At 43.9% G+C, this 26,595-nt stretch overlaps 3 protein-coding genes across 3 annotated transcripts in view; 2 read left to right on the forward strand and 1 right to left on the reverse strand.

Moving 5' to 3' along the window:
- Positions 1-9,338, forward strand: part of LOC124283972 (protein fuzzy homolog) — a 144,995-nt gene extending 135,657 nt beyond the window's left edge. The window contains exons 8-11 of the mRNA XM_046720024.1: positions 1,385-1,464; positions 3,827-3,928; positions 8,556-8,688; positions 9,131-9,338. Coding sequence (XP_046575980.1) covers positions 1,385-1,464; positions 3,827-3,928; positions 8,556-8,688; positions 9,131-9,188 — 373 coding nt within the window. The 3' untranslated portion in view covers positions 9,189-9,338. The remainder of the gene's footprint in view (positions 1-1,384; positions 1,465-3,826; positions 3,929-8,555; positions 8,689-9,130) is intronic.
- A 779-nt stretch (positions 9,339-10,117) lies between these two features.
- LOC124283979 (putative uncharacterized protein ENSP00000383309) lies at positions 10,118-11,050 on the forward strand. The gene has a single exon (XM_046720031.1). The coding sequence runs from the start codon at positions 10,118-10,120 to the stop codon at positions 11,048-11,050; it is 933 nt and encodes a 310-aa protein (XP_046575987.1).
- A 6,173-nt stretch (positions 11,051-17,223) lies between these two features.
- Positions 17,224-26,595, reverse strand: part of LOC124283981 (fatty acyl-CoA reductase 1-like) — a 41,524-nt gene continuing 32,152 nt past the window's right edge. The window contains 12 exon segments of the mRNA XM_046720032.1: positions 17,224-17,966; positions 20,669-20,796; positions 21,034-21,163; positions 21,789-21,878; positions 21,993-22,074; positions 22,325-22,521; positions 22,652-22,748; positions 22,947-23,042; positions 23,045-23,114; positions 23,814-23,858; positions 24,977-25,154; positions 25,608-25,714. Of these exon segments, the coding sequence (XP_046575988.1) occupies positions 17,801-17,966; positions 20,669-20,796; positions 21,034-21,163; positions 21,789-21,878; positions 21,993-22,074; positions 22,325-22,521; positions 22,652-22,748; positions 22,947-23,042; positions 23,045-23,114; positions 23,814-23,858; positions 24,977-25,154; positions 25,608-25,714 (1,386 nt within the window). The 3' untranslated portion in view covers positions 17,224-17,800.

The raw sequence follows: 26,595 nt of genomic DNA on the forward strand, positions 1-26,595 counted from the left end.
ACTTACTGGTATTTGCTGTGTAGAGTTGCCTCCCTTGGTTGTGCCAGGGTCTGGTTAATGTGGTTCCAAGACTGCCTTATTATGACTCATGGCCAGTCAGCATCATACCCTTGCTGGTAAGATTAAACCACAGTGATGACCTACTCCCATGGACATTAAGACTTGTAACATGAAGGTAACAGACCATGATATGACTATAATACTGCCCACAGTGTAAGATTAAACCACAGTGATGACTTACCCCATGGACATTAAGACTTGTAACATGAAGGTAACAGACCATGATATGACTATAATACTGCCCACAGTGTAAGATTAAACCACAGTGATGACTTACCCCATGGACATTAAGACTTGTAACATGAAGGTAAGAGACCATGATATGACTATAATACTGCCCACAGTGTAAGATTAAACCACAGTGATGACTTACCCCATGGACATTAAGACTTGTAACATGAAGGTAACAGACCATGATATGACTATAATACTGCCCACAGTGTAAGATTAAACCACAGTGATGACTTACCCCATGGACATTAAGACTTGTAACATGAAGGTAAGAGACCATGATATGACTATAATACTGCCCACAGTGTAAGATTAAACCACAGTGATGACTTACCCCATGGACATTAAGACTTGTAACATGAAGGTAAGAGACCATGATATGACTATAATACTGCCCACAGTGTAAGATTAAACCACAGTGATGACTTACCCCATGGACATTAAGACTTGTAACATGAAGGTAAGAGACCATGATATGACTATAATACTGCCCACAGTGTAAGATTAAACCACAGTGATGACTTACCCCATGGACATTAAGACTTGTAACATGAAGCCCACAGTGTAAAGAGACCATGATATGACTATAATACTGCCCACAGTGTAAGATTAAACCACAGTGATGACTTACCCCATGGACATTAAGACTTGTAACATGAAGGTAAGAGACCATGATATGACTATAATACTGCCCACAGTGTAAGATTAAACCACAGTGATGACTTACCCCCTGGACATTAAGACTTGTAACAGGAAGGTAAGAGACCATGATATGACTATAATACTGCCCACAGTGTAAGATTAAACCACAGTGATGACTTACCCCATGGACATTAAGACTTGTAACATGAAGGTAAGAGACCATGATACGACTATAATACTGCCCACAGTGTAAGATTAAACCACAGTGATGACTTACCCCATGGACATTAAGACTTGTAACATGAAGGTAACAGACCATGATATGACTATAATACTGACCACAGTGGCCATCTCCTTGAGGAAAACAGATGGCAAGACTTCTGTATTAGCGAAACTTCCCAACAATGTGTGTCGTCATTGCTGTAGTCTGAGTAAGCTGGTGTTGTTTCAGATTTCTGGTGGTCAACACAGAGTCCCCCCGATGTCTGTGTAGTGTGGACTTCCTGGTTGGAGACCGGTCAAAACCTCCAGGTCAGACAACCTTTAACAATATATTGTCATCCAGGTCAGACAACCTTTAACATTATATTGGCATCCTGGTCAGACAACCTTTAACATTATGTTGGCATCCAGGTCAGACAACCTTTAACATTGTGTTGGCATCCAGGTCAGACAACCTTTAACATTATATTGGCATCCAGGTCAGACAACCTTTAACATTATATTGGCATCCAGGTCAGACAACCTTTAACATTATATTGGCATCCAGGTCAGACAACCTTTAACATTATGTTGGCATCCAGGTCAGACAACCTTTAACATTATGTTGGCATCCAGGTCAGACAACCTTTAACATTATGTTGGCATCCAGGTCAGACAACCTTTAACATTATGTTGGCATCCAGGTCAGACAACCTTTAACATTATGTTGGCATCCAGGTCAGACAACCTTAAACATTATGTTGGCATCCAGGTCAGACAACCTTTAACATTACATTGGCACCAGGTCAACAACCTTTATTATTGGCATCCAGGTCAGACAACCTTTAACATTATGTTGGCATCCAGATCAGACAACTTTTAACATTATGTTGGCATCCAGGTCAGAAAACCTTTAACATTATGTTGGCATCCGGGTCAGACAAGCTTTAAAATTATATTGGCATCCAGGTGAGACAACCTTTAACATTATATTGGCATCCAGGTCAGACAACCTTTAACATTATATTGGCATCCAGGTCAGACAAGCTTTAAAATTATATTGGCATCCAGGTCAGACAACCTTTAACATTATATTGGCATCCAGGTCAGACAACCTTTAACATTATATTGGCATCCAGGTCAGACAACCTTTAACATTATGTTGGCATCCGGGTCAGACAACCTTTAACATTATGTTGGCATCCAGGTCAGACAACCTTTAACATTATATTGGCATCCAGGTCAGGACCCGTGAGGATCCGGGTTAGAATGAACCTTCACTAACCCCATGCTTGTCGTAAGAGGCGACTAATGAGATCGGGTGGTCAGGCTCGCTGACTTGGTTGACACATGTCATCGGCTCCCAATTGCGCAGAATGATGCTGATGTTGTTGATCACTGGATTGTCTGGTCCAGACTCGATTATTTACAGATCGCCGCCATATAGCTGGAATATTGCTGAGTGCGGCGTAAAACTAAACTCACTCACTCACTCCAGGTCAGAGTAGGCCCCCAGTACCTCATGCTGGGTAGAAGTTGAATATACTACCCATCAAAAGTTTAGACTCACTAGTGTAAATGTAGCCACTTACTTGTCCACTGTTCTAAACTAGCTTTTTGCAAAATATTCCATACTGTTTAAAGGTACTGTTTAGTTATGAACTGGTGTATTGTAAAACATATTCGTAACATTGAAAAGATTATTGTCATGAGTTCAGTAAATGATTAAAATCTGTGAAAATTGGCTAATTCTTAACAAAACTTTACACCAAAACGAATCTGTTCACATGCACGACATTTGCTCATGCCTTTCGCAATTTGAAGCATCATCCTTGTGCAATTCATCTGCATAAGGTTTTCAGTTGGTTCCCCCAAGTTGGTGGAGAAATTCATCTTCGATGTAACCACATACATATACATAACATATAGTGAGTGCTTTCAGTGAGTCTAAACTTTTGATGGGTAGTATATGTTGAGAAAATAGGATAATATACTAGATAGATAGAATACTGATATTACAGTTGACCTTGGTCTCTAGTCATGGTCTTGCATTCAGATGCATTCTGTTTGAATCAAATTTTAAAGATGGCCACCATGGAAGCCATATTGAAAAGCTCTTTATTGTCACTGCTCAGCCATTTGTGTTCAGATTGTAGGTTCCAAATTGTATATAATAAAAATTCATCTTCTTTTCCAGCCGTTTGATTGAATTGTCTTAAAATATATTTTCCATGCATGCTTTTTGATACCAATTGTTGAAGAACAGTAATTTTTTTACCATTGTTTTAACCTTTCAGTTTTGAACTTAATTCTTTCATTATTATATCAATCTCAAAGACCAGTTTATAAAATTAATTGTTGGTTCTTAGTATTATTGGAGATATTAATTAATAAAATGAATGTTGGAACCTGTCTTAAGCACACTACCACCGTCAACTACATAATCAGGTGAGCTACAGGGCCACAGCACTAGTTTGTTGTTGTTGTTTTGGGGTTTGTTTTTTTGTTTTTAATTTGAACATGTTTTCATGCCTGAAGTAGGAGCTGGCTGTTGAACCTGCTGTCAAGCAGTTGGTACTACTACCTTGCAAGTAAACCTATTGTCTGACAGTTTAACCTGTTGTCTTGAAGTTTTACTTTTTGTCTTGCATTTTTTCTGTTGTATACTAAAGGTTGTGTGATTATCTTACAGACAGAATCCTCTCCCCAGACAGGAAGCGGGAGATCCTGCGTGCCTTCTACAAGAAAGTCATCGGAACCTACTTCTCAGCAACCATCGAAAACAGCACAAAAGGTGAAACATTTCGTTCACCCTTGAAGATCCAGGATACAGTTGGTGTTTAGCGACCAGTGCATGTCATAAAGCGACCTATGGGATCAGGTGGTTCGACATGCAAACTTGATTCATGCATGTCATTACTTCCCAATGATAAATTATCACTGGACCATCTGTTCTGGACTTCACATAGCAAGAATAATAGTGCTGATTGCAGCATCAAATGGCAAACAAAACAAATGTCATTCTTTAAGTTAAACATTCTATTCAAAATTTGGCATGATAGCTTGAGTATGGTAATATAAAATAATCATCTGTTTTTTTCACCTTTGGTGAGGTGAAATTGGGTTTAACGTCGTGCTTGAGAATATTACGCTCATATGACGACGTGCATGCGTGTGTATGTGTAGGTGCGGCTGCTTGTACTAGCCCAGATTTAAGCTGGTTTTATAGTGCTAGACCACTGACATACCATGCCGCAGTGAAGCATGAATACCCCACTCAGACACATTATACTGACTCTGAGCCGACCAGTCCTTGTTGTGCCCATTAATGCCGAGCGCCAGGCAGGGACCAACAAGTACCATATTTTAACGTCTTTTGGTATGACGCGGTCGGGGATCCAACCCGCGACCTTCCGCTCTTCCGGGCGGACGCTCTAACCACTACACCACGGAAGCGGTTTTCACCTTAGTATATATTCTAGTATATATGTTGAAAACTGTGACTGAATGATGTCCTACTATGTCCATCCTTATTTAGCTCTGCTTAACTGGAGCTCATGTTCAAGGATACCTCAGCTCTGTTAGATCTGTACCCCAAATTAGACAGTAGTTTCACCTTGAGTTTGTATCCTTTGTGATTCCAGACCAGAATAGGTCTTAGGTGATACAGCCACACAGGTGCTGTCTTAGCTGTAGACAGGATTCACAGTAATCTGGTAGTTGTAGCTTCCATGTGCTGTCCGATGCTGTAACCTGGTAGTTGTAGCTTCCATGTGCTGTCCGACGCTGTAACCTGGTAGTTGTAGCTTCCATGTGCTGTCCAACGCTGTAACCTGGTAGTTGTAGCTTCCATGTGCTGTCCAACGCTGTAACCTGGTAGTTGTAGCTTCCATGTGCTGTCCGACGCTGTAACCTGGTAGTTGTAGCTTCCATGTGCTGTCCAACGCTGTAACCTGGTAGTTGTAGCTTCCATGTGCTGTCCAACGCTGTAACCTGGTAGTTGTAGCTTCCATGTGCTGTCCGATGCTGTAACCTGGTAGTCCATGTAGCTTCTGGTAGTTGCTGTCCAACGCTGTAACCTGGTAGTTGTAGCTTCCATGTGCTGTCCGATGCTGTAACCTGGTAGTTGTAGCTTCCATGTGCTGTCCAACGCTGTAACCTGGTAGTTGTAGCTTCCATGTGCTGTCCAACGCTGTAACCTGGTAGTTGTAGCTTCCATGTGCTGTCCAACGCTGTAACCTGGTAGTTGTAGCTTCCATGTGCTGTCCAACGCTGTAACCTGGTAGTTGTAGCTTCCATGTGCTGTCCAACGCTGTAACCTGGTAGTTGTAGCTTCCATGTGCTGTCCAACGCTGCTGGTAGTTGTAGCTTCCATGTGCTGTCCAACGCTGTAACCTGGTAGTTGTAGCTTCCATGTGCTGTCCAACACTGTAACCCATGTGGTAGCTGTAGTAGTTGTAGCTTCCATGTGCTGTCAACGCTGTAACCTGGTAGTTGTAGCTTCCATGTGCTGTCCAACACTGTAACCTGGTAGTTGTAGCTTCCATGTGCTGTCCAACGCTGTAACCTGGTAGTTGTAGCTTCCATGTGCTGTCCAACACTGTAACCTGGTAGTTGTAGCTTCCATGTGCTGTCCAACGCTGTAACCTGGTAGTTGTAGCTTCCATGTGCTGTCCAACACTGTAACCTGGTAGTTGTAGCTTCCATGTGCTGTCCAACGTTGTAACCTGGTAGTTGTAGCTTCCATGTGCTGTCCAACGCTGTAACCTGGTAGTTGTAGCTTCCATGTGCTGTCCAACACTGTAACCTGGTAGTTGGTAGTTTGGCTTGTGCTGTCCGACGCTGTAACCTGGTAGTTGTAGCTTCCATGTGCTGTCCAACACTGTAACCTGGTAGTTGTAGCTTCCATGTGCTGTCCAACGCTGTAACCTGGTAGTTGTAGCTTCCATGTGCTGTCCAACACTGTAACCTGGTAGTTGTAGCTTCCATGTGCTGTCCAACGCTGTAACCTGGTAGTTGTAGCTTCCATGTGCTGTCCGTGCTGTAACCTGGTAGTTGTAACAACGCTGTAACCTGGTAGCTGTAACCTGGTAGTTGTAGCTTCCATGTGCTGTCCAACGCTGTAACCTGGTAGTTGTAGCTTCCATGTGCTGTCCGGACGCTGTAACCTGGTAGTTGTAGCTTCCATGTGCTGTCCAACAGCGCTGTAACCTGGTAGTTGTAGCTTCCATGTGCTGTCCAACGCTGTAACCTGGTAGTTGTAGCTTCCATGTGCTGTCCAACGCTGTAACCTGGTAGTTGTAGCTTCCATGTGCTGTCCAACGCTGTAACCTGGTAGTTGTAGCTTCCATGTGCTGTCCAACGCTGTAACCTGGTAGTTGTAGCTTCCATGTGCTGTCCGACGCTGTAACCTGGTAGTTGTAGCTTCCATGTGCTGTCCAACGCTGTAACCTGGTAGTTGTAGCTTCCATGTGCTGTCCGACGCTGTAACCTGGTAGTTGTAGCTTCCATGTGCTGTCCGACGCTGTAACCTGGTAGTTGGTAGTTTCCATGTGCTGTCCAGCGTTGTAACCTGGTAGTTGTAGCTTCCATGTGCTGTCCAACGCTGTAACCTGGTAGTTGTAGCTTCCATGTGCTGTCCAATGTGCTGTCCGCTGTAACCTGGTAGTTGTAGCTTCCATGTGCTGTCCAACGCTGTAACCTGGTAGTTGTAGCTTCCATGTGCTGTCCGACGCTGTAACCTGGTAGTTGTAGCTTCCATGTGCTGTCCAACGCTGTAACCTGGTAGTTGTAGCTTCCATGTGCTGTGTGCTGGTAGTTGTAGTCCAACGCTGTAACCTGGTAGTTGTAGCTTCCATGTGCTGTCCGACGCTGTAACCTGGTAGTTGTAGCTTCCATGTGCTGTCCAACGCTGTAACCTGGTAGTTGTAGCTTCCATGTGCTGTCCAACGCTGTAACCTGGTAGTTGTAGCTTCCATGTGCTGTCCAACGCTGTCCAAGTTGTAGCTTCCATGCCAACGCTGTAACCTGGTAGTTGTAGCTTCCGTAGTAATGTGCTGTCCAACGCTGTAACCTGGTAGTTGTAGCTTCCATGTGCTGTCCAACGCTGTAACCTGGTAGTTGTAGCTTCCATGTGCTGTCCGGACGCTGTAACCTGGTAGTTGTAGCTTCCATGTGCTGTCGTCCAACGCTGTAACCTGGTAGTTGTAGCTTCCATGTGCTGTCCAACGCTGTAACCTGGTAGTTCCATGTGCCGTCCAACGCTGTAACCTGGTAGTTAGCTTCCGTAATGTGCTGTCCAACGCTGTAACCTGGTAGTTGTAGCCTATGTGCTGTCCAACGCTGTAAGTTGTTCCATGTGCTGTCCAACGCTGTAACCTGGTAGTTGTAGCTTCCATGTGCTGTCTGGTAGTTGTAGCTTCCATGTGCTGTACGCTGTAACCTGGTAGTTGTAGCTTCCATGTGCTGTCCGACGCTGTAACCTGGTAGTTGTAGCTGTGCTGTGTAACCTGGTAGCTTATGCTGTCCAACGCTGTAACCTGGTAGTTGTAGCTTCCATGTGCTGTCCGACGCTGTAACCTGGTAGTTGTAGCTTCCATGTGCTGTCCGACGCTGTAACCTGGTAGTTGTAGCTTCCATGTGCTGTCCGACGCTGTAACCTGGTAGTTGTAGCTTCCATGTGCTGTCCAACGCTGTAACCTGGTAGTTGTAGCTTCCATGTGCTGTCCGACGCTGTAACCAGGTAGTTGTACTTCCATGTGTCCAACGCTGTAACCTGGTAGTTGTAGCTTCCATGTGCTGTCCAGTAAGCGCTGTAACCTGGTAGTTGTAGCTTCCATGTGCTGTCCGACGCTGTAACCTGGTAGTTGTAGCTTCCATGTGCTGTCCAACGCTGTAACCTGGTACCTGTTGTAGCTTCCATGTGCTGTCCAACGCTGTAACCTGGTAGTTGTAGCTTCCATGTGCTGTCCAACGCTGTAACCTGGTAGTTGTAGCTTCCATGTGCTGTCCAACGCTGTAACCTGGTAGTTGTAGCTTCCATGTGCTGTCCAACGTTGTAACCTGGTAGTTGTAGCTTCCATGTGCTGTCCAACGCTGTAACCTGGTAGTTGTAGCTTCCATGTGCTGTCCGACGCTGTAACCTGGTAGTTGTAGCTTCCATGTGCTGTCCAACGCTGTAACCTGGTAGTTGTAGCTTCCATGTGCTGTCCGACGCTGTAACCTAGTTAATGGTGTGTCATCATACCCTGTTGTCATGGTTTCGTGGTTGTAATATTAATCACTTGATTGTCTGGTCCAATTTGATTATGTACAGACCATGACATATAGTTGGAATATTGCCGAGTGTGGCATAAAACAGCAAAGTTACATTGAGATGGAGCGTTTATGTGGGGATTATCACTCACTCACTCACTGTTCAGGTCCGTCGGAGTTCCCCCATCAGGCCATGGAGACGTACGTGGTGTGTGAGTCTCACAAGTGTTACGCTCTGCAGGAGGGTCAACACCAGATCTTCATCATATACGACGTCAACATCCCAACCTTTGCCATGAGGTAAGTTGGAGACACAATCGGAACACACTCATAGAATGAACAAATTAATGCATGACTGTCCCATCTTTACAAACTACAGGGTAAATTATGTGTTGTCCAAGGAAAACAATCAATGATAAGTTTCCATTCATATGGATTACTTTGAGTGATTTCCCAGGAGTTTACCTGTTAACAGGTACCATATTGTAGCACTAGATTATAGACATTTTATCAATATTGACGATGTCAGTATACCTCCAGAAGTTACTCCCTTTTTAAGCAAATTATCAACATTCTAGCACAATATATGCAGTATTAGATAACTTAATCAAATTAAAATTAAACGTAACTTGACTCTGCAGTAATGATTCATCACCTCACTATAATATTCTTGATTCATCTGTCGTGATAATCTTGATGTAATATCTATGTATTCAGTGTTAAGATACTGTTTGTGTTCCAGGTCTGTCACACAGAAAACCCTCACCGCTCTAGTCAAAGACAAAGTCACACAGTTATGATGCTGGAAGATGTAGGACACAGTTCTTACTTGGATAGACTGTTTCTGGGACCATCTTAGAGTAGAGAATACAGTTGAGACTGGGTAGAGAATACAGGGGAGACTGGGTAGAGAATACAGGGGAGACAGGGTAGAGAATACAGGGGAGACCAAGGGAGACTGGGCATAGAGAATACAGGGGAGACTGGGTAGAGAATACAGGGGAGACTGGGTGTAGAGAATACAGAGAATCACAGGGAGACAGGGGGATACAGGAGACTGGGTAGAGAATACAGGGGAGACAGGGTAGAGAATACAGGGGAGACTGGGTAGAGAATACAGGGGAGAGAGGGTAGAGAATACAGGGGAGACAGGGTAGAGAATACAGGGGAGACTGGGTAGAGAATACAGGGGAGACAGGGTAGAGAATACAGAATACAGGGGAGACAGGGTAGAGAATACAGGAGACAGGGTGAGAGAATACAGGGAGACTGGGTTTGGGTTGGGTTGGGAGGAGGACTGTACCTTATGGTGGAGAGATGAAGGAAGGGAGAGAGTCAGCTGGATTATTGAAAGGGCAGCATCACTTAGAGTGGGAGAAATGGGACTGTCACTTTCACAGAGCTGTGGGAAGGGGTAGGTTTGGGGGGTTGGGGCAAGGTTGTGTGATAACAGAGGAGAGGGGTCAGTTGTGAATAAAATGATCAAACACATTACTCAGCCTATTGTGGCCTTCCATATTGTTACATTTCAATCATGATTCTATTTATTGTAAAGTCAAATAAATATTTTTATTACAAGGCATCATCAGAATGTGTCTTGTTGCCACCTTATTTCTGTTCACCCTACAGTCATTCGGCTGTAAAACTAGGTCTGTAGTTTGAAATAATGTTCATTCATTCATCAGAAATCCCACATTAGTCAGGGTCAAGCAAGGTAGTGGTTGATAGCATGAGACACACCCATCAAGCTACAGTGACTCTAGGACCACCACAAGCTACAGTGACTCCAGGACCACCACAAGCTACAGTGACTCCAGGACCACCACAAGCTACAGTGACTCCAGGACCACCACAAGCTACAGTGACTCCAGGACCACCACAAGCTGCAGTGACTCCAGGACCAACACAAGCTACAGTGACTCCAGGACCACCACAAGCTACAGTGACTCCAGGACCACCACAAGCTACAGTGACTCCAGGACCACCACAAGCTACAGTGACTCCAGGACCACCACAAGCTACAGTGACTCCAGGACCACCACAAGCTACAGTGACTCCAGGACCACCACAAGCTGCAGTGACTCCAGGACCACCACAAGCTACAGTGACTCCAGGACCACCACAAGCTGCAGTGACTCCAGGACCACCACAAGCTACAGTGACTCCAGGACCAACACAAGCTACAGTGACTCCAGGACCACCACAAGCTACAGTGACTCCAGGACCACCACAAGCTGCAGTGACTCCAGGACCAACACAAGCCAGGACCAACACCACAACAGTGACTCCAGGACCACCACAAGCTACAGTGACTCCAGGACCACCACAAGCTACAGTGACTCCAGGACCAACACAAGCTACAGTGACTCCAGGACCACCACAAGCTACAGTGACTCCAGGACCACCACAAGCTACAGTGACTCCAGGAGTGACTCAAGCTACAGTGACCAGGACCACCACAAGCTACAGTGACTCCAGGACCACCACAAGCTACAGTGACTCCAGGACCACCACAAGCTACAGTGACTCCAGGACCACCACAAGCTACAGTGACTCCAGGACCACCACAAGCTACAGTGACTCCAGGACCACCACAAGCTACAGTGACTCCAGGACCACCACAAGCTACAGTGACTCCAGGACCACACACAAGCTACAGTGACTCCAGGACCACAAGCTACAGTGACTCCAGGACCACCACAAGCTACAGTGACTCCAGGACCACCACAAGCTACACAGTGAGTGAACCCCAGGACCACCACAAGCTACAGTGACTCCAGTATTTCCAGGACCACACAGGCTACAGTGACTCCAGGTTCACTGAGGACCCTACTGGTTCTCCATCCCAAGCTACAGTGACTCCAGGACCCACAAGCTACAGTGACTCCAGGACCACCACAGGATCGAACCTCCAGGACCGCCAAACTCTACTGTCGGACCTATTCAAGGATGTTGGTTGGTGCTGGGCAGGTGTTCTTTCCCACATTCGACTGACATCTGTTCTAAACCTGGTTCTACTGAGGACCTACTGGTTCTCCTTCCCAGGTTCTACTGTCGGACCTATTCCGATGTTGGTTCCTGTGGGGACCTATTCTAACCCAGGTTCTACTGTCGGACCTATTCTGATGTTGGTTCCTGTGGGGACCTATTCTAACCCAGGTTCTACTGTCGGACCTATTCTGACGTTGGTTCCTGTGGGGACCTATTCTAACTCAGGTTCTACTGTCAGACCTATTCTAACCCAGGTTCTACTGTCGTCTGGTTCCTGTGGGGACCGATTCTAACCCAGGTTCTACTGTCGGACCTATTCTGACGTTGGTTCCTGTGGGGACCTATTCTAACTCAGGTTCTACTGTCAGACCTATTCTGATGTTGGTTCCTGTGGGATCTACACAATTGGGTTACTATGACATATCATACAAGTCAGCGAGCCTGACCACCCGATCCTGTTAATCACCTCTTACGACAAGCATGGGTTACTGAAGATCAATTTTAGCCTGGATCTTCACTGTTTTGATGATTGAACAATACTGAGCTGCATTATTCGTTTTATCACTGAACTGAAGGCATCCAAAGACAATGGACCAATATTGTCACATGGGTGTCCGGACCAGGGGGGATGTGTCATCTGCTGACTTGTTCAAAGAGAAACTTCACAGCTATTATTCAAGTGGAAATACAAACTAACACAACATGAAGTGTAACCTGCTTTTATTCAGTTGTGAAAATAGACCCGTTACAAAGCAGCCTAGGCCAGGCAGAAACAGAGAGTAGGGCAAGATCATCATGGAATGCTAAACCAACATCTCCAAGTCTTCATACAAATCCCTGGTATGGGCCACAGTACAATAAATAAGGCCCTAACCACGAACGAAGCAGATAATTAACACATGGACACAAGCACAGGGCTACTTGGGATCGATATGTTTATTAATTCCTAATAAGGGCCTCGTAGCATGGCTGCCCAAACACTGGATTTCTGGTGAACATGCTAATTCAAAGACCATCATTATTCTAGATTTGCCCCATGCATGGATTTGGTTTGTTGTGTCATCCCAATCTTTATATTTAAACAGATCTTATCGACAGATTACCTAGAATTTTGAGCAGTTGGGTATATTTACAACACATAGGAAACAATGGGTTAATTAAAGCAAAGTAAAAAAAGTATATATATATACAATAGAAACAGTTGTCAATAAATAGCATGTGAATTATCATGATTAAAACAACCGTGACATGGCGACAGCAACATTATGCACAAATAAACTATCTCAAAACAGCCATTTTCCTTAGAGGAAAGATCATATAATTACTTGCTGATATGTGCACTTAAGCACTTCTTGATGCTGATTGGTCAGTTGAAGCCATGTGACAACACAGTGCTTCAATGTTGAGACAAGTGATGTTCCGCTGTTCATGACATCCCAAATTAAGATTACATTTCCTATGAAGACCAGATTGCTTTCAATGAAGTCTATCTAAAGCAGATAGAATCAACATTTCATGCTGTTTTCTTTATATTCTCCCCTAAAATGACAAGGGTGATATATAGAATAACCAACACAAAATCAATGGGATTATCTGCCCCTGAATGAAAGCTGTAAGTCCCACATCAAATCTCAGGATTTACACTGTCTACATTCTCGGGACAGATAATCTGTAATTCCTTGTAGATCCTCAGTCTCCAGGACTGACAAGTTTTCTTGTTTCTAACTACAGGACAGCTGCTCCCCTACATTCAGTTCAGGAAGCAACTTCAAATATGTTCCTATTCTGTTTACAGATATCCAAAGATTAAGAGAAAATAAACATATAAGTTTAACGTGACATTTTTTGACAACTTGAAGATGAAACAAGGAAAGGGTTAAAGAATAAGAATGATTATAACTCTAAACATTCTAGCAGGTTTACCTGTAAAACATGACCTTATACATGTATATTTGTTATATGCCCTATCACTCTCTATTTCATATGATAATAATGCCTTTAAATGCCACAAGATACTATAAATCAGAGGTGTTTGGAGCAGCCTAGTGGTCTAAGCATTCTCTTATCATGCCCAAGACTTTGGTTCAGTTCCAATTAATGGAAAAATGTTAATGTCCATTTCTCGTCTCCTTGCAGTAATATTGCTGGAATATTGCTAAAAGCGGCATAAAACTATACTCACTTACCCACTAAATCATAAAATCGAAGTCTGGGTCTGTTAGGACAAGTAGACTGTATCGACAACAGGCTGACAACAATACACATCAAGTTGCTGCTGACAATACGGTTCATCTTGATGCCCTGCATATCTTGACAGGAATCTTGTAATCTGATCCATGACGTGATACAAGATTGACACTTGCCATATTAGGAGACCCATTTGATGCGATATTCCACATTGTGGCATAAGGTGATCGTTACAGCCCTAACAAGAAACAGCTTGAACATCTAGTTAATTTTATTGACGAATGCAGTGTATAAAATTCCTCCAAATCTTCAAGCAAAGACCACAATAGGGCAGACAACTCCTGACACTTGTCACAAGCAACCTTTAAAGAGTCTTATTTAATAAGAGTGAGTGAGTGAGTTACGTTTTACGCCACTTTTAGCAATATTCCAGCAACATCACGGCACAGGACACCTGAAATGGGCTTCACACATTGTACCCATGTGGGCAATCGAACTCAGGTCTGGGGACACCGTGCTTATGACAAGCGAACGCTTTAACCACTAGGCTACCCCACCACCCCTATTTAATGAGAAGCCAATAAGGAGGTAAAAGGGATTATTTTCACTCCATTTTAAATTCAGACCTAATCTTTTTGATCAATAGATTTCATGGTTAATCCCACCCATCCCCAACAAAATGTGTTTTTGGAAATAAAAATGCTGGTGTTCTGTCATAAATTTCAAACACTGCTGTATGACAGCTTGCTCACCTGTTTCTCAACAGCTTTCTTCATGATATGGAATCTAAATCCAGGATCCGTGGTTTATGAACTTCTTACCTCCACATTCGTAGATTCCTAGTTACATCTTGCTAACCTCTCAGGTTGATGCATATGATTGAAAACAGATGCCGATAAATACAAATGATTTTAAATCATACCGACATCCAACAAGGACACACACGATGATTACATATCTACACGGATGTCGACTTCATTACATGTGTTCACTGAACATGATGCACAGTGACCTCTGAATCAGGTGAGTATGTCAAAGTTTACACCGGGACCTCAGTGATGAACTGCATAAAAACAGGGCTTAAATATCTCCACAGTACAGACGTGTTCTGATGAAACAGTGAAAAGATTGGCAGAAATTTAGTTTATGCATATATCAAATCATTAAAAGATATATATTTGGCAAATGTGTCCAATAGTTTCAATTGATATATATTTTGTTAATATATGATGGAATTTTACATTAAAACGTCAAAATTATAGAAATATCTGTAAATGTTGATAAGCAAATAATTGACCAAATCCCATACAAGGTTAAATAAGCATAATACAGATAAGTGGGGGGCTTGTAACATAAGGATTTTCCATGAATCAGTTTCATTTGATAGCAAAAAATCCTACACTGAATTAACATGTACATGTAACAGTGACCAGCTGTAAGACTTTAGACATGCACAGACTGCTGCTTTCTTCTGGTGGATACGACGTCTGCTTGGACACTGAAGCATCTGTGATTCGATCTCTGGCTGTGTCATACCAAGAGATGTTAAAAGATAGTACAAGTTGTTTTAGTCTGTTTCTCAGCATTAAGCTGACATAACAAGGACTGGTCAGGTCAGAGTGAATTATCCATGCTAAAATGTATTGTAACTATGAGCTAGCATTACAAGTCTGTACACTGTGTCGGCGTGGGTTATCCATGTTATGTGTCATGGTAACTGTATACACTACAAGGCATTAGTCTGGATGAGTACAGGCAGCCACACACACACTGCTATAAGTGTACCTTGACATCAACCTCCACTCCGTGTCACCTCCGACCTGTCTGGTTTTGTTCCTCTGTGTCTGTTTGCATCATGACACAGACACTGCCGACTGACAATAACACAAAATCAGGACAAGGTACCGTGGTTACTTACAATATCTGGTTATAATTGCACAAACATTCATTAGTAATGTCAATTTACAGATCCTAAAAACCTGCTTAAACATTTATCAACATATGGACATTTGTACATGGAAATGGATATGAGAGTTCTATTCCTCAGCTGCTCATAAACACAAGCAAGCATAGGTTAGAAATACTGGACTGTACACGAAGCACTCCCCATGATCCTATTTCATAACTGTCTCTGCTCCTCAACCCAAAACAAGCACACCGCATCATCCAAACATTAGTGAGTTTGTTCCCACTAATTTAACCAGGTCAGTTTATCATTTGTGTGTGCTAAATGTGTGAAGAGCCAGCCCAAGTGATGCAGATTCTGATGTGTGAGACTGCTGAAACCCCCACAATGGGTACAGACAAACCAGGGACAAATCTGGGAATCAAACCCAAACCCAGAGAAAATCCTTGACAACTAATTTGCAAAAGGATATAATATTGTTATAGTTCAAAAAATAGTTTGACAATATTGAGCTATTCATGAATCTGGCAACAAATCAAAGCTCTCAGTTTCCATCAAGTACAGTTGTCTCAGTTACAAGTTTTGAGTCATTATCATTGTACTGTGAGAGTTTCTGAAGGTTATTCCTTTAAATAATGATTTGTTCTGACAATATTTCCCTCCAGTAGTAAAACCATACCATCAACTAAAATGTGGAATACTGGTTAACTGATGCAATAACTTGTTGGATGACAATGACTGTGGATAGCCAGGTGCTTGCATTGCTCTCAGAGTCTACGCAGCTGGTTGGTGTACATGTAAAACCATGACTGACACTAACACATCGTAATGAGTTCATGATGATCAATATGTAACTGAAGAACAGGGTCCAGTCCACAAAGTGATTATAGAGCTACAACTATCATTACTGAAGTTTGAGTGTGGGAGTTACGATCACCGTAGTCCTATGACTGTCAGGAAACTATTGTAGACCTAGGTTTCAGAAAGAGAGTTGCAAAATAACAGCACTAAAATCATTTTATGTAGCAGGGCCCTGGATGATAATCATTTCTACTATGGTCAACTGGATCACTTTTCTTTGTGATCTCAGTTCAACACACGTAGGACTAGAACATGGTCAACAAATTCCAGAGCTACATGAAGTCCATATCTCATATCTCACATCTCACATCATACACCAGAAATACCCAGGTGATTCACTCTGGGCCCAGCTTTACAAAGCAATCTTAGCACTAAAACTGTCTAAGTCCGAGTAAAAGTATCATTAGTGCTGAGACCACTTTGAGGAACTGGCCCCATATCTTTCACCCTTGCCCAGAAATGGTTGACACTCGAGAAGGAGTCCAGTAAAGGTTTCAGGGCGACCATAGCAAGCCCTTAATTTTGAACAGTACAGATTGTCAGACGGCCCAGGTTATTGAGCCCTGTCAATTAATGAACCACCATTTCTGTACAAGACAGCCAACCAGGCCCTGTGTTTCTGATAGAATACCCTCATCACATCCACACCTGATGGACGACACCAGTTGTCACCGTCTCATCCATCTGAAGCTCAGATGCTGGCCGTGATATCCTGTTTGTTCATAACTTTCATCAAAGAATCCATGACAGTCTGTACATATCTACATTGACACTGTGTTTTTACAATATTTCAAACAACAGGGAATATTCACAATACAATTTACAGGTATGACTTCATCAATACATCACAAGCTGGTGACGTCTTCAAAACTTTCAACTTGAAGTCAGTCAATAACCGATAAGTTTTATTTATCCTAGCCATTTACAAAATATCCAACAGAAATGAATATTTTAGACTGGCAAAAATACTATTCATAACAGGTAAAGGTCCATGATTTCATAAATCCAACAAAAATTAAATATTTGGAAAAGAAAGAGTCCCAGAGCTGACAACATCAGTTATCCCCTGTACGTTTATCAACAAGATAAAATTTCGACCCCCAACATGAAGAACCAAGACCTGACCACTGTCAATAGATTCTGCCATGATTGAGTAGACATTTATAACATCAAAAACATAAGATCACAAATAACCATTATACCTAGCCATGTTGAGACTATTCCAATCTATACCCTGGACATATGTCCTCCGCACCAGCAACAACATTCCAAATCAACAGTTTCCCAACTTTGTAACAAATCTTATACTTTATATCTGAATTCTAGAAGTTATTCCATGGACAGATGCACTGAGTCAGAACATGCTGATGTCTGACTGATGGTATCAATATTGAAATGATTTCTCTGTAACTGTCAGTGTTGGATGAGGGTTGGTCTTGCATACAAAATGTCTAGTAGTTCCACCACTCATGTCTTCTGCATGGTGCTTGTGATCCGAAAGAATCGGACAAACTTGAACACAAGACTAACGATGAGGTACCACACGTTGCGCGCAATGTCGGACCTCGCGATCAGGACTCTCCAGAACACTATTGCCGTCACTGTGTTAAACATGTAGCGTATGTTCCTCAATCTGAAAAAATACATAAATAAATTAATTTTGTTTCGCTTGTTGAATCACACTGCACTATGTTTATGTATTGTTATTTACGTGTAGGGTACAGAGAAAGATGCTGGGAGGAGGGATGGAGGGAGTGAGTTTAGTTTTAAGCCACTTTTAGCAATATTTCAGCAATATCATGGCAGGGGACACCAGAAATGGGCTTCACACATTGTACCCAAGTGGGGAATGGAACCCGGGGCTTCGATGTGACGAGTGAATGCTTTAGCCACTAGGCTACCCCACCGCCCCGAAAGCATGCTGGGTGTTTCCCCTGTACTAGAGCTGTATTGAGTGGGTGTGTCCCCTGTACTAGAGTTGTATTGAGTGGGTGTGTCCCTGTACTAGAGTTGTATTGAGTGGGTGTGTCCCTGTACTAGAGTTGTATTGAGTGGGTGTGTCCCTGTACTAGAGTTGTATTGAGTGGGTGTGTCCCTGTACTAGAGTTGTATTGAGTGGGTGTGTCCCTGTACTAGAGTTGTATTGAGTGGGTGTGTCCCTGTACTAGAGTTGTATTGAGTGGGTGTGTCCCTGTACTAGAGTTGTATTGAGTGGGTGTGTCCCTGTACTAGAGTTGTATTGAGTGGGTGTGTCCCTGTACTAGAGTTGTATTGAGTGGGTGTGTCCCTGTACTAGAGTTGTATTGAGTGGGTGTGTCCCTGTACTAGAGTTGTATTGAGTGGGTGTGTCCCTGTACTAGAGTTGTATTGAGTGGGTGTGTCCCTGTACTAGAGTTGTATTGAGTGGGTGTGTCCCTGTACTAGAGTTGTATTGAGTGGGTGTGTCCCTGTACTAGAGTTGTATTGAGTGGGTGTGTCCCTGTACTAGAGTTGTATTGAGTGGACGTGTCCCTGTACTAGAGTTGTATTGAGTGGGTGTGTCCCTGTACTAGAGTTGTATTGAGTGGGTGTGTCCCTGTACTAGAGTTGTATTGAGTGGGTGTGTCCCTGTACTAGAGTTGTATTGAGTGGGTGTGTCCCTGTACTAGAGTTGTATTGAGTGGGTGTGTCCCTGTACTAGAGTTGTATTGAGTGGGTGTGTCCCTGTACTAGAGTTGTATTGAGTGGGTGTGTCCCTGTACTAGAGTTGTATTGAGTGGACGTGTCCCTGTACTAGAGTTGTATTGAGTGGGTGTGTCCCTGTACTAGAGTTGTATTGAGTGGGTGTGTCCCTGTACTAGAGTTGTATCAAGTGAGTACTAGAGTTGTATTAGTGGTGTCCCTGTACTAGAGTTGTATTGAGTGGGTGTGTCCCTGTACTAGAGTTGTATTGAGTGGGTGTGTCCCTGTACTAGAGTTGTATTGAGTGGGTGTGTCCCCCCTGGAGTTGTATTAGTGTCCCTGTACTTGAGCTGAGTGGGTGTGTCCCTGTACTAGAGTTGTATTGAGTGGACGTGTCCCTGTACTAGAGTTGTATTGAGTGGGTGTGTCCCTGTACTAGAGTTGTATTGAGTGGGTGTGTCCCTGTACTAGAGTTGTATTGAGTGGACGTGTCCCTGTACTAGAGTTGTATTGAGTGGGTGTGTCCCTGTACTAGAGTTGTATTGAGTGGGTGTGTCCCTGTACTAGAGTTATATTGAGTGGGTGTGTCCCTGTACTAGAGCTGTATTGAGTGGGTGTGTCCCTGTACTAGATTTGTATCAAGTGGACTTGTCCCTGTACTAGAGTTGTATTGAGTGGGTGTGTCCCTGTACTAGAGTTATATTGAGTGGGTGTGTCCCTGTACTAGAGCTGTATTGAGTGGGTGTGTCCCTGTACTAGATTTGTATCAAGTGGACTTGTCCCTGTACTAGAGTTGTATTGAGTGGGTGTGTCCCTGTACTAGAGTTGTATTGAGTGGGTGTGTCCCCTGTACTAGAGTTGTATTGAGTGGGTGTGTCCCTGTACTAGAGTTGTATTGAGTGGGTGTGTCCCTGTACTAGAGTTGTATTGAGTGGGTGTGTCCCTGTACTAGAGTTGTATTGAGTGGGTGTGTCCCTGTACTAGAGTTGTATTGAGTGGACGTGTCCCTGTACTAGAGCTGTATTGAGTGGGTGGTCCCTCTACTAGAGTTATATTGAGTGAACGTGTCCCTGTACTAGAGTTGTATTGAGTGGGTGTGTCCCTGTACTAGAGTTGTATTGAGTGGGTGTGTCCCTGTACTAGAGTTGTATTGAGTGGGTGTGTCCCTGTACTAGAGTTGTATTGAGTGGAGTGTCCCTGTACTAGAGCTGTATTGAATGGGTGTGTCCCTGTACTAGAGTTATATTGAGTGGGTGTGTCCCTGTACTAGAGCTGTATTGAGTGGGTGTGTCCCTGTACTAGATTTGTATCAAGTGGACTTGTCCCTGTACTAGAGTTGTATTGAGTGGACGTGTCCCTGTACTAGAGTTATATTGAGTGGACGTGTCCCTGTACTAGAGTTGTATTGAGTGGGTGTGTCCCTGTACTAGAGTTGTATTGAGTGGGTGTGTCCCTGTACTAGAGCTGTATTGAGTGGGTGTGTCCCTGTACTAGATTTGTATCAAGTGGACTTGTCCCTGTACTAGAGTTGTATTGAGTGGACGTGTCCCTGTACTAGAGTTGTATTGAGTGGGTGTGTCCCTGTACTCGAGTTGTATTGAGTGGGTGTGTCCCTGTACTAGAATCTACAGGCAGACTAGACAGTGTGTTCTCTATAGTAGCAGAGGTACGTACTTGCGGAGGTGGGCCCGGGCAGCTGGCAGACCAGCCAGGTCTTCGTTCAGGAGATATTGCTTGGCCCCCAGACAGTAGTTCTCGATGTAGGTCGGCCAGTGCAAGGGGCGTGGGTCAAAGTAAAATGTCTGCAAACAAACAGGGCATGGTCAGTTTCCACCAATATTTCTCCACCATATTGAATCAATGGCAATGCATGGGAAAGTAGTCTCACATTGCCAGTATTAGAATTATAAGTAGAGATGCAATAAAAGTGTGATATAAGTAAACCTGAACACAGGATCGATTCAGTTGCTACAGTGAGGTTCACACACGGGTGTGACAGGTGACCAGCTGAACTACGATGCCGTCCGCAGTGAGTGTACCTTGAGGTCCTGTGTGGTCAGTTTACTCTTCAACATGTCCAGGTTGGTGTATGTCCACTCCCACGAGTTGCTGGTGAAGTAGGTCAAGATGTCCAATGACTTGTGTAGCTTGTTGTAGGTCTTCACCATTCTGGACAAACAGAAACACAGTGAGTGAGTGAGTGAGTGAGTGAGGGGGGAATGATGGAGTGAAAGTGAGAGAGGGCATGAGAGAGGGAGTTTGAGGGAGAAGAAAGTCAATGAGAGAGGGAGTGAGTGAGAGATGTGTGGACATTTCTAGCCAGTCCTCATTTCATCAGTTAATTCCCAGCACCCTAAGTGCTGCTTGAGAAGAACATCTGTCATAGAGCAAGAGTATAAGAGAAACAACATGCATTAAAGTGATGTAATGTAACTATGACATACATGCTGATAGACAGTGAAGCACTCAATGAAAGGGAGATAATAAATAGAATGAGTTCTCTCCCCTTGCTCAAACTACCATATTGCGTTTGGATTGGGATTAATGAAAAATTATTACTTTATGCTGCATCAGCAATATTACAGCTATTTACAGTCCTTTGGATTTAATTGTTTACACTGAAATATTATTTATCTGCAATGGTGCAAGTCTTTCCCTATGATCCACCGACTTAGTTTATACGATGCTGAGCTGTCTTTGAAACTACGGGTGATTCAATAGACCTTGCTGTATTCTCCTCATGTAGGGACCTCCAAAATCACGAACATGACAGACACCTTGAAATGACTATTACCTTGGCTGTTTGCCCACCAGTTTGAAGACAAGGTCGTACATGTACGCTGGTATCATGTGACTCACGAACATCCAGTAGTCATGGAGGAAGCTGAAACAAGGTGGTTGGAATACACAGATCCTGTATATACTGTCAACATAACAACACAAGTAGATGAGTGGTGACAGAAGAGAAGCAGCAAGGATGGAGGACGAAGGTACCTACCTGTTATTTGTTAATGCTACGTTGGGTCGCCTGAAGCAGTCATCTAGTGGGGTTCGCTTGTAGAAGTTAATTACAACAGATTCTGAAACACAAAATGTCTGTGTAGTATGGTATCAAAGTACAAAATAGATACTGCGGAATAATACTGCATTTCCTGTAACTTCTTCAATACCAGTACTATCAAGCATACAGTCGGAATCATCACCTAAGCTTTTGAAAGATGTCCACATGACTGTAAGAGGACTGACTGATCTGGTGTACACCTTGTTAACCTACCCATCTTCCCCAGGTGAAGGGGTTGACTGATCTGGTGATACACCTTGTTAACCTACCCATCTCCCCCCAGGTGAAGGGGTTGACTGATCTGGTGATACACCTTGTTAACCTACCCATCTCCCCCCAGGTGAAGGGGTTGACTGATCTGGTGATACACCTTGTTAACCTACCCATCTCCCCCCAGGTGAAGGGGTTGACTGATCTGGTGATGCACCTTGTTAACCTACCCATCTCCCCCAGGTGAAGGGGTTGACTGATCAATGGTGGTACACAGGTATGTTAACCTACCCATCTCCATCCCCAGGTGAAGGGGTTGACTGATCAATGTGACCCATCTCCCCCAGGTGAAGGGGTTGACTGATCCGGTGCTACACTATGTTAACCTACCCATCTCCCCCCAGGTGAAGGGGTTGACTGATCCGGTGCTACACCATGTTAACCTACCCATCTCCCCAGGTGAAGGGGTTGACTGATCCAATGCTACGCCATGTTAACCTACCCATCTCCCCAGGTGAAGGGGTTGACTGATCCAATGCTACACCATGTTAACCTACCCATCTCCCCCAGGTGAAGGGGTTGACTGATCCAATGCTACACCATGTTAACCTACCCATCTCCCCCCAGGTGAAGGGGTTGACTGATCCCAAGTGGTACAGTGGTACACCATGTTAACTCTACCCATCTCCCCAGGTTTGGGTTGACTGACGGTGGCAGTGTACCAGTCTGTTTGGGTTGGTACACAGCAGTGTAGGGAGGTGATCATCAGGTTGACGGGATGTCCACTGGTATGATGTCCGCCACGGCACTGTGATCCCCCTTCATTGACCGCAAGATTCCCTTCCCTGCCTGGAACAACACAACACTCAATGCAGCCTGACAGACATCGCCCTAATAGTAAGTTAAAAGTTAAAATCCTCCATCTAAGATTAAATGAATATACATTCAGTTTGTAATCCTAGTCTACAACATGCAAGAAAAAAAACAAGTAAAAACACGACAATTATCACTTACAGTGGAAAATCCTAACTTGCTGTCTCAATGCTTTTACTTCAAACCGCCTCCGTGGTGTAGTGGTTAGAGCGTCCGCCTCGAGAGCGGAAGGTCGCGGGTTCGATCCCCGACCGCGTCATACCAAAAGACGTTAAAATATGGTACTTGTTGGTCCGTGCCTGGCGCTCGGCATTAATGGGTACAACAAGGACTGGACTGGTCGGCTCAGAGTCAGTATAATGTGTCTGAGTGGGGTATTCATGCTTCACTGCGGCTTGGTATCTCAGTGGGCTAGCACTATAAAACCAGCTTCAGTCTGGGCTAGTACAAGCAGCCGCACCTACACATACACACACATGCACGTTGTCATATGGCGAAATATTCTCCAGCGTGACGTTAAACCCAATTTCACCTCACCTCACCTTTTACTTCAAATAACAAAAAGCAGTATTGCAAGTTCAGTCCACTGAGTGCCTGGCAGATGAGGAAGAGTTATCTCCCTTCATGCACTGTCCTATGTCCTATTGTATTTAACATAGCTGATGACTGACTTACTGCAATGTACAGACCACTTGGCCCATTGTAGTTGTCGATCCAACCCTGTAACAAGAAAATAGTTAGATGTTGTAAAACCAAAATCTCAAAACAGGATGAAAGTGAGTCATTTCCAATGATGACTGACAAGAAGTTGAGCTGGGTTCACTATTGAACAGTGCTTCAGTTGGATCACCAACAACAGATTGAGCAGAGCTCAAGTTAAGATGTATATTTGTATAAAATATTTAAAGCACATAACCATTATTCAATTAAATTTGAATAACTTTCCTACAAATATACATCAAAATGCAGCACTAATGTACAAGACTCTACCTATTGTATCCTCTTCAAGATGCATACATAATATTCTTTCCATTTCTATATCTTGTGATCCATAGAAGAAATCATGGATTCTGCTGCAGAAGATACTGCAGGTAAAGCTGTGACTTGTTGCTTATTGTTGACATGTTTATTGCTCTTGTGAGTAGGGGCGGTGGGTTAGCCTAGTGGTTAAAGCGTTGGCTCGTCACGCCGAAGACCCGGGTTCGAATCCCCACAAGGGTACAATGTGTGAAGCCCATTTCTGGTGTTCCCCGCCATGATGTTGCTGGAATATTGCTAATAGCGGCGTCAAACCAAACTCAGTCAGTTAGTCTTGTGAGTATATGCAACATGTTACACACTTTGGGCAGCACACAAATTACAAGTCAATAGAAACAGCATTTTGAGGAGTGAGTAAGTTTAGTTTTATGCTGCTTTTAGCAATATTCCAGCAATATGATGACGAGGCACACTAGAAATGGGCTTCACACAATGTACCCATGTGGGGAATCGAACCAAGGTCTTCGGGGTGATGAGCAATAGTTTTAACCACTAGGCTACCCCAATGCCCAAAGCATTTCAAGGAGAATTACTTCAAAGAAATGTCCATTCATCGACACAAAAATACCCAACAGAATGCACAAAATGGACTCAAAATGTACTGAATACCTACAGAAAAAACAAACAATGCATCAGTGAGTGAGTGAGTCAGTTTACTCCACTTTGACCAGTATTGACCTGTGGTAAGCTGACACAGAAAGAAAGTCACCTAAGGGCTGACTCCACACCTAATAATGACTAGCTGCTGACATTGCTAGGGTGTTTCAACAACAAACCCCAAACATGGATGTGGTACTTACAGGGAGAGGTTCCTTCCAGGCTGCCCCAACTATCGATGGTCGTACGATGGCTATGGGCAGGCCGGCGCCCTCTGTCACCAGCAACGTCTCCCCCAACTGCTTGGTGTAGGTGTAGGTGTTGGGCTTGTTGCCAAGCAACTTGGGGGTGACGATGTCTACCATCTCATCATCCATCCATCTGAAAGAGACAAGTAATGAGTGAGGTGAGGTGAGAGGTGAGGTGAGGTGAGGTGAGGTGAGGTGAGTGAGTGGGGCAATGTGGGGCTTCGCAGTGTTTCGTCTCAATGAGGGTGGCAAGTCCACAGAGATACAGATGTCTACCACTTCTGCAATTAATTAGAGCAAACAATCTGAGCCAACCTCTTCCTAGTGACAGAAAATTGCAGTGTTCAACACCAGCTGTGCCCAAAGACAGGTGAGTGAGTTACTCCATGTATTTAATACTGTATATATTGTAAAGTGATAAACAGTGTGTTATCATGTTTGCAATTTTGGTACAACTGGTAATATCCACTGTGGTGCTAACAGACCATGGATCACAATCAGGGATTCAAACCCACGACCAGCAGATCCTATCAGCAAAGGGAGACAAGTCTGCCAAGTATTGGTGAGATAAGATGAGGGTGCTTACTCTAGAGCATCAATGAGCTTCTGTGGCTGGACGATGGTAGGGTAGACGGTCTCCTCTATGTAGGGTCGTTCACAGTTGGCGTAGGCAGTGGACACATGGACAAACACCTGCAACATGCAGCCAGCACACATTAGTACACTGACCATCCACGTCACCATTCTATCCTTCCTTCTTCATCCATCTCTCCCCTATCTTCCTTTATCTCCTCTCTTACTTCCTCTATCTTTCTTCCTCCAACCATCTTTCCCCCTCCTTCACTTCCTTCCTCCATCCATCTCTCCTCTCCCTTCATCTCCTCCTCCCAAACCATCTCTCCTCCTACATCCTTTTCTTCATCTATCTCTCCTCCCTACTTTACTACTTCCAACCATCTCTCTTCTTCCATCTCTCCATCCCTTACTTCCTCAAACCATCTCTCCTACATCCTTACATATTCTATCCCTCCTTCATCCTTTACTTCATCTCTCTCCTCCCTACTTTACTTCCTCCAACCATCTCTCTTCCTCCACCTCTCTCCTCCTTCCCTTACTTCCTCCAACCATCTCTCCTACATCCTTACTTCTTCTATCCCTCCTTCATCCTTTACTTCATCTCTCTCCTCCCTACTTTACTTCCTCCATCTCCTCTCCTTCATCTCCTCCTCCCAAACCTCTCTCCTCCTTCATCCCTTCCTTCATCTCTCCTCCTACTTTCTTCCTCCAACTATCTCTTCTTCCACCTCTCTCCTCCTTCCCTTACTTCCTCCAACCATCTCTCCTACATCCTTACTTCTATCTCCCCCTCCATCCTTTACTTCATCTATCTCTCCTCCCTACTTTACTTCCTCAAACCATCTCTCTTCCTCCACCCCTTACTTCCTCCAACCATCTCTCTTACATCCTTACTTCTTCTATCTCTCCTCCATCCTTTACTTCATCTATCTCTCCTCCCTACTTTACTACCTCCAACCATCTCTCTTCCTCCTTCCCTTACTTCCTCCAACCATCTG

The sequence above is a fragment of the Haliotis rubra genome, unplaced genomic scaffold, assembly GCF_003918875.1.
Source record: "Haliotis rubra isolate DU_JTF1 unplaced genomic scaffold, ASM391887v1 Scf326, whole genome shotgun sequence".
NCBI classification, from domain to species: Eukaryota; Metazoa; Mollusca; class Gastropoda; order Lepetellida; family Haliotidae; genus Haliotis; species Haliotis rubra.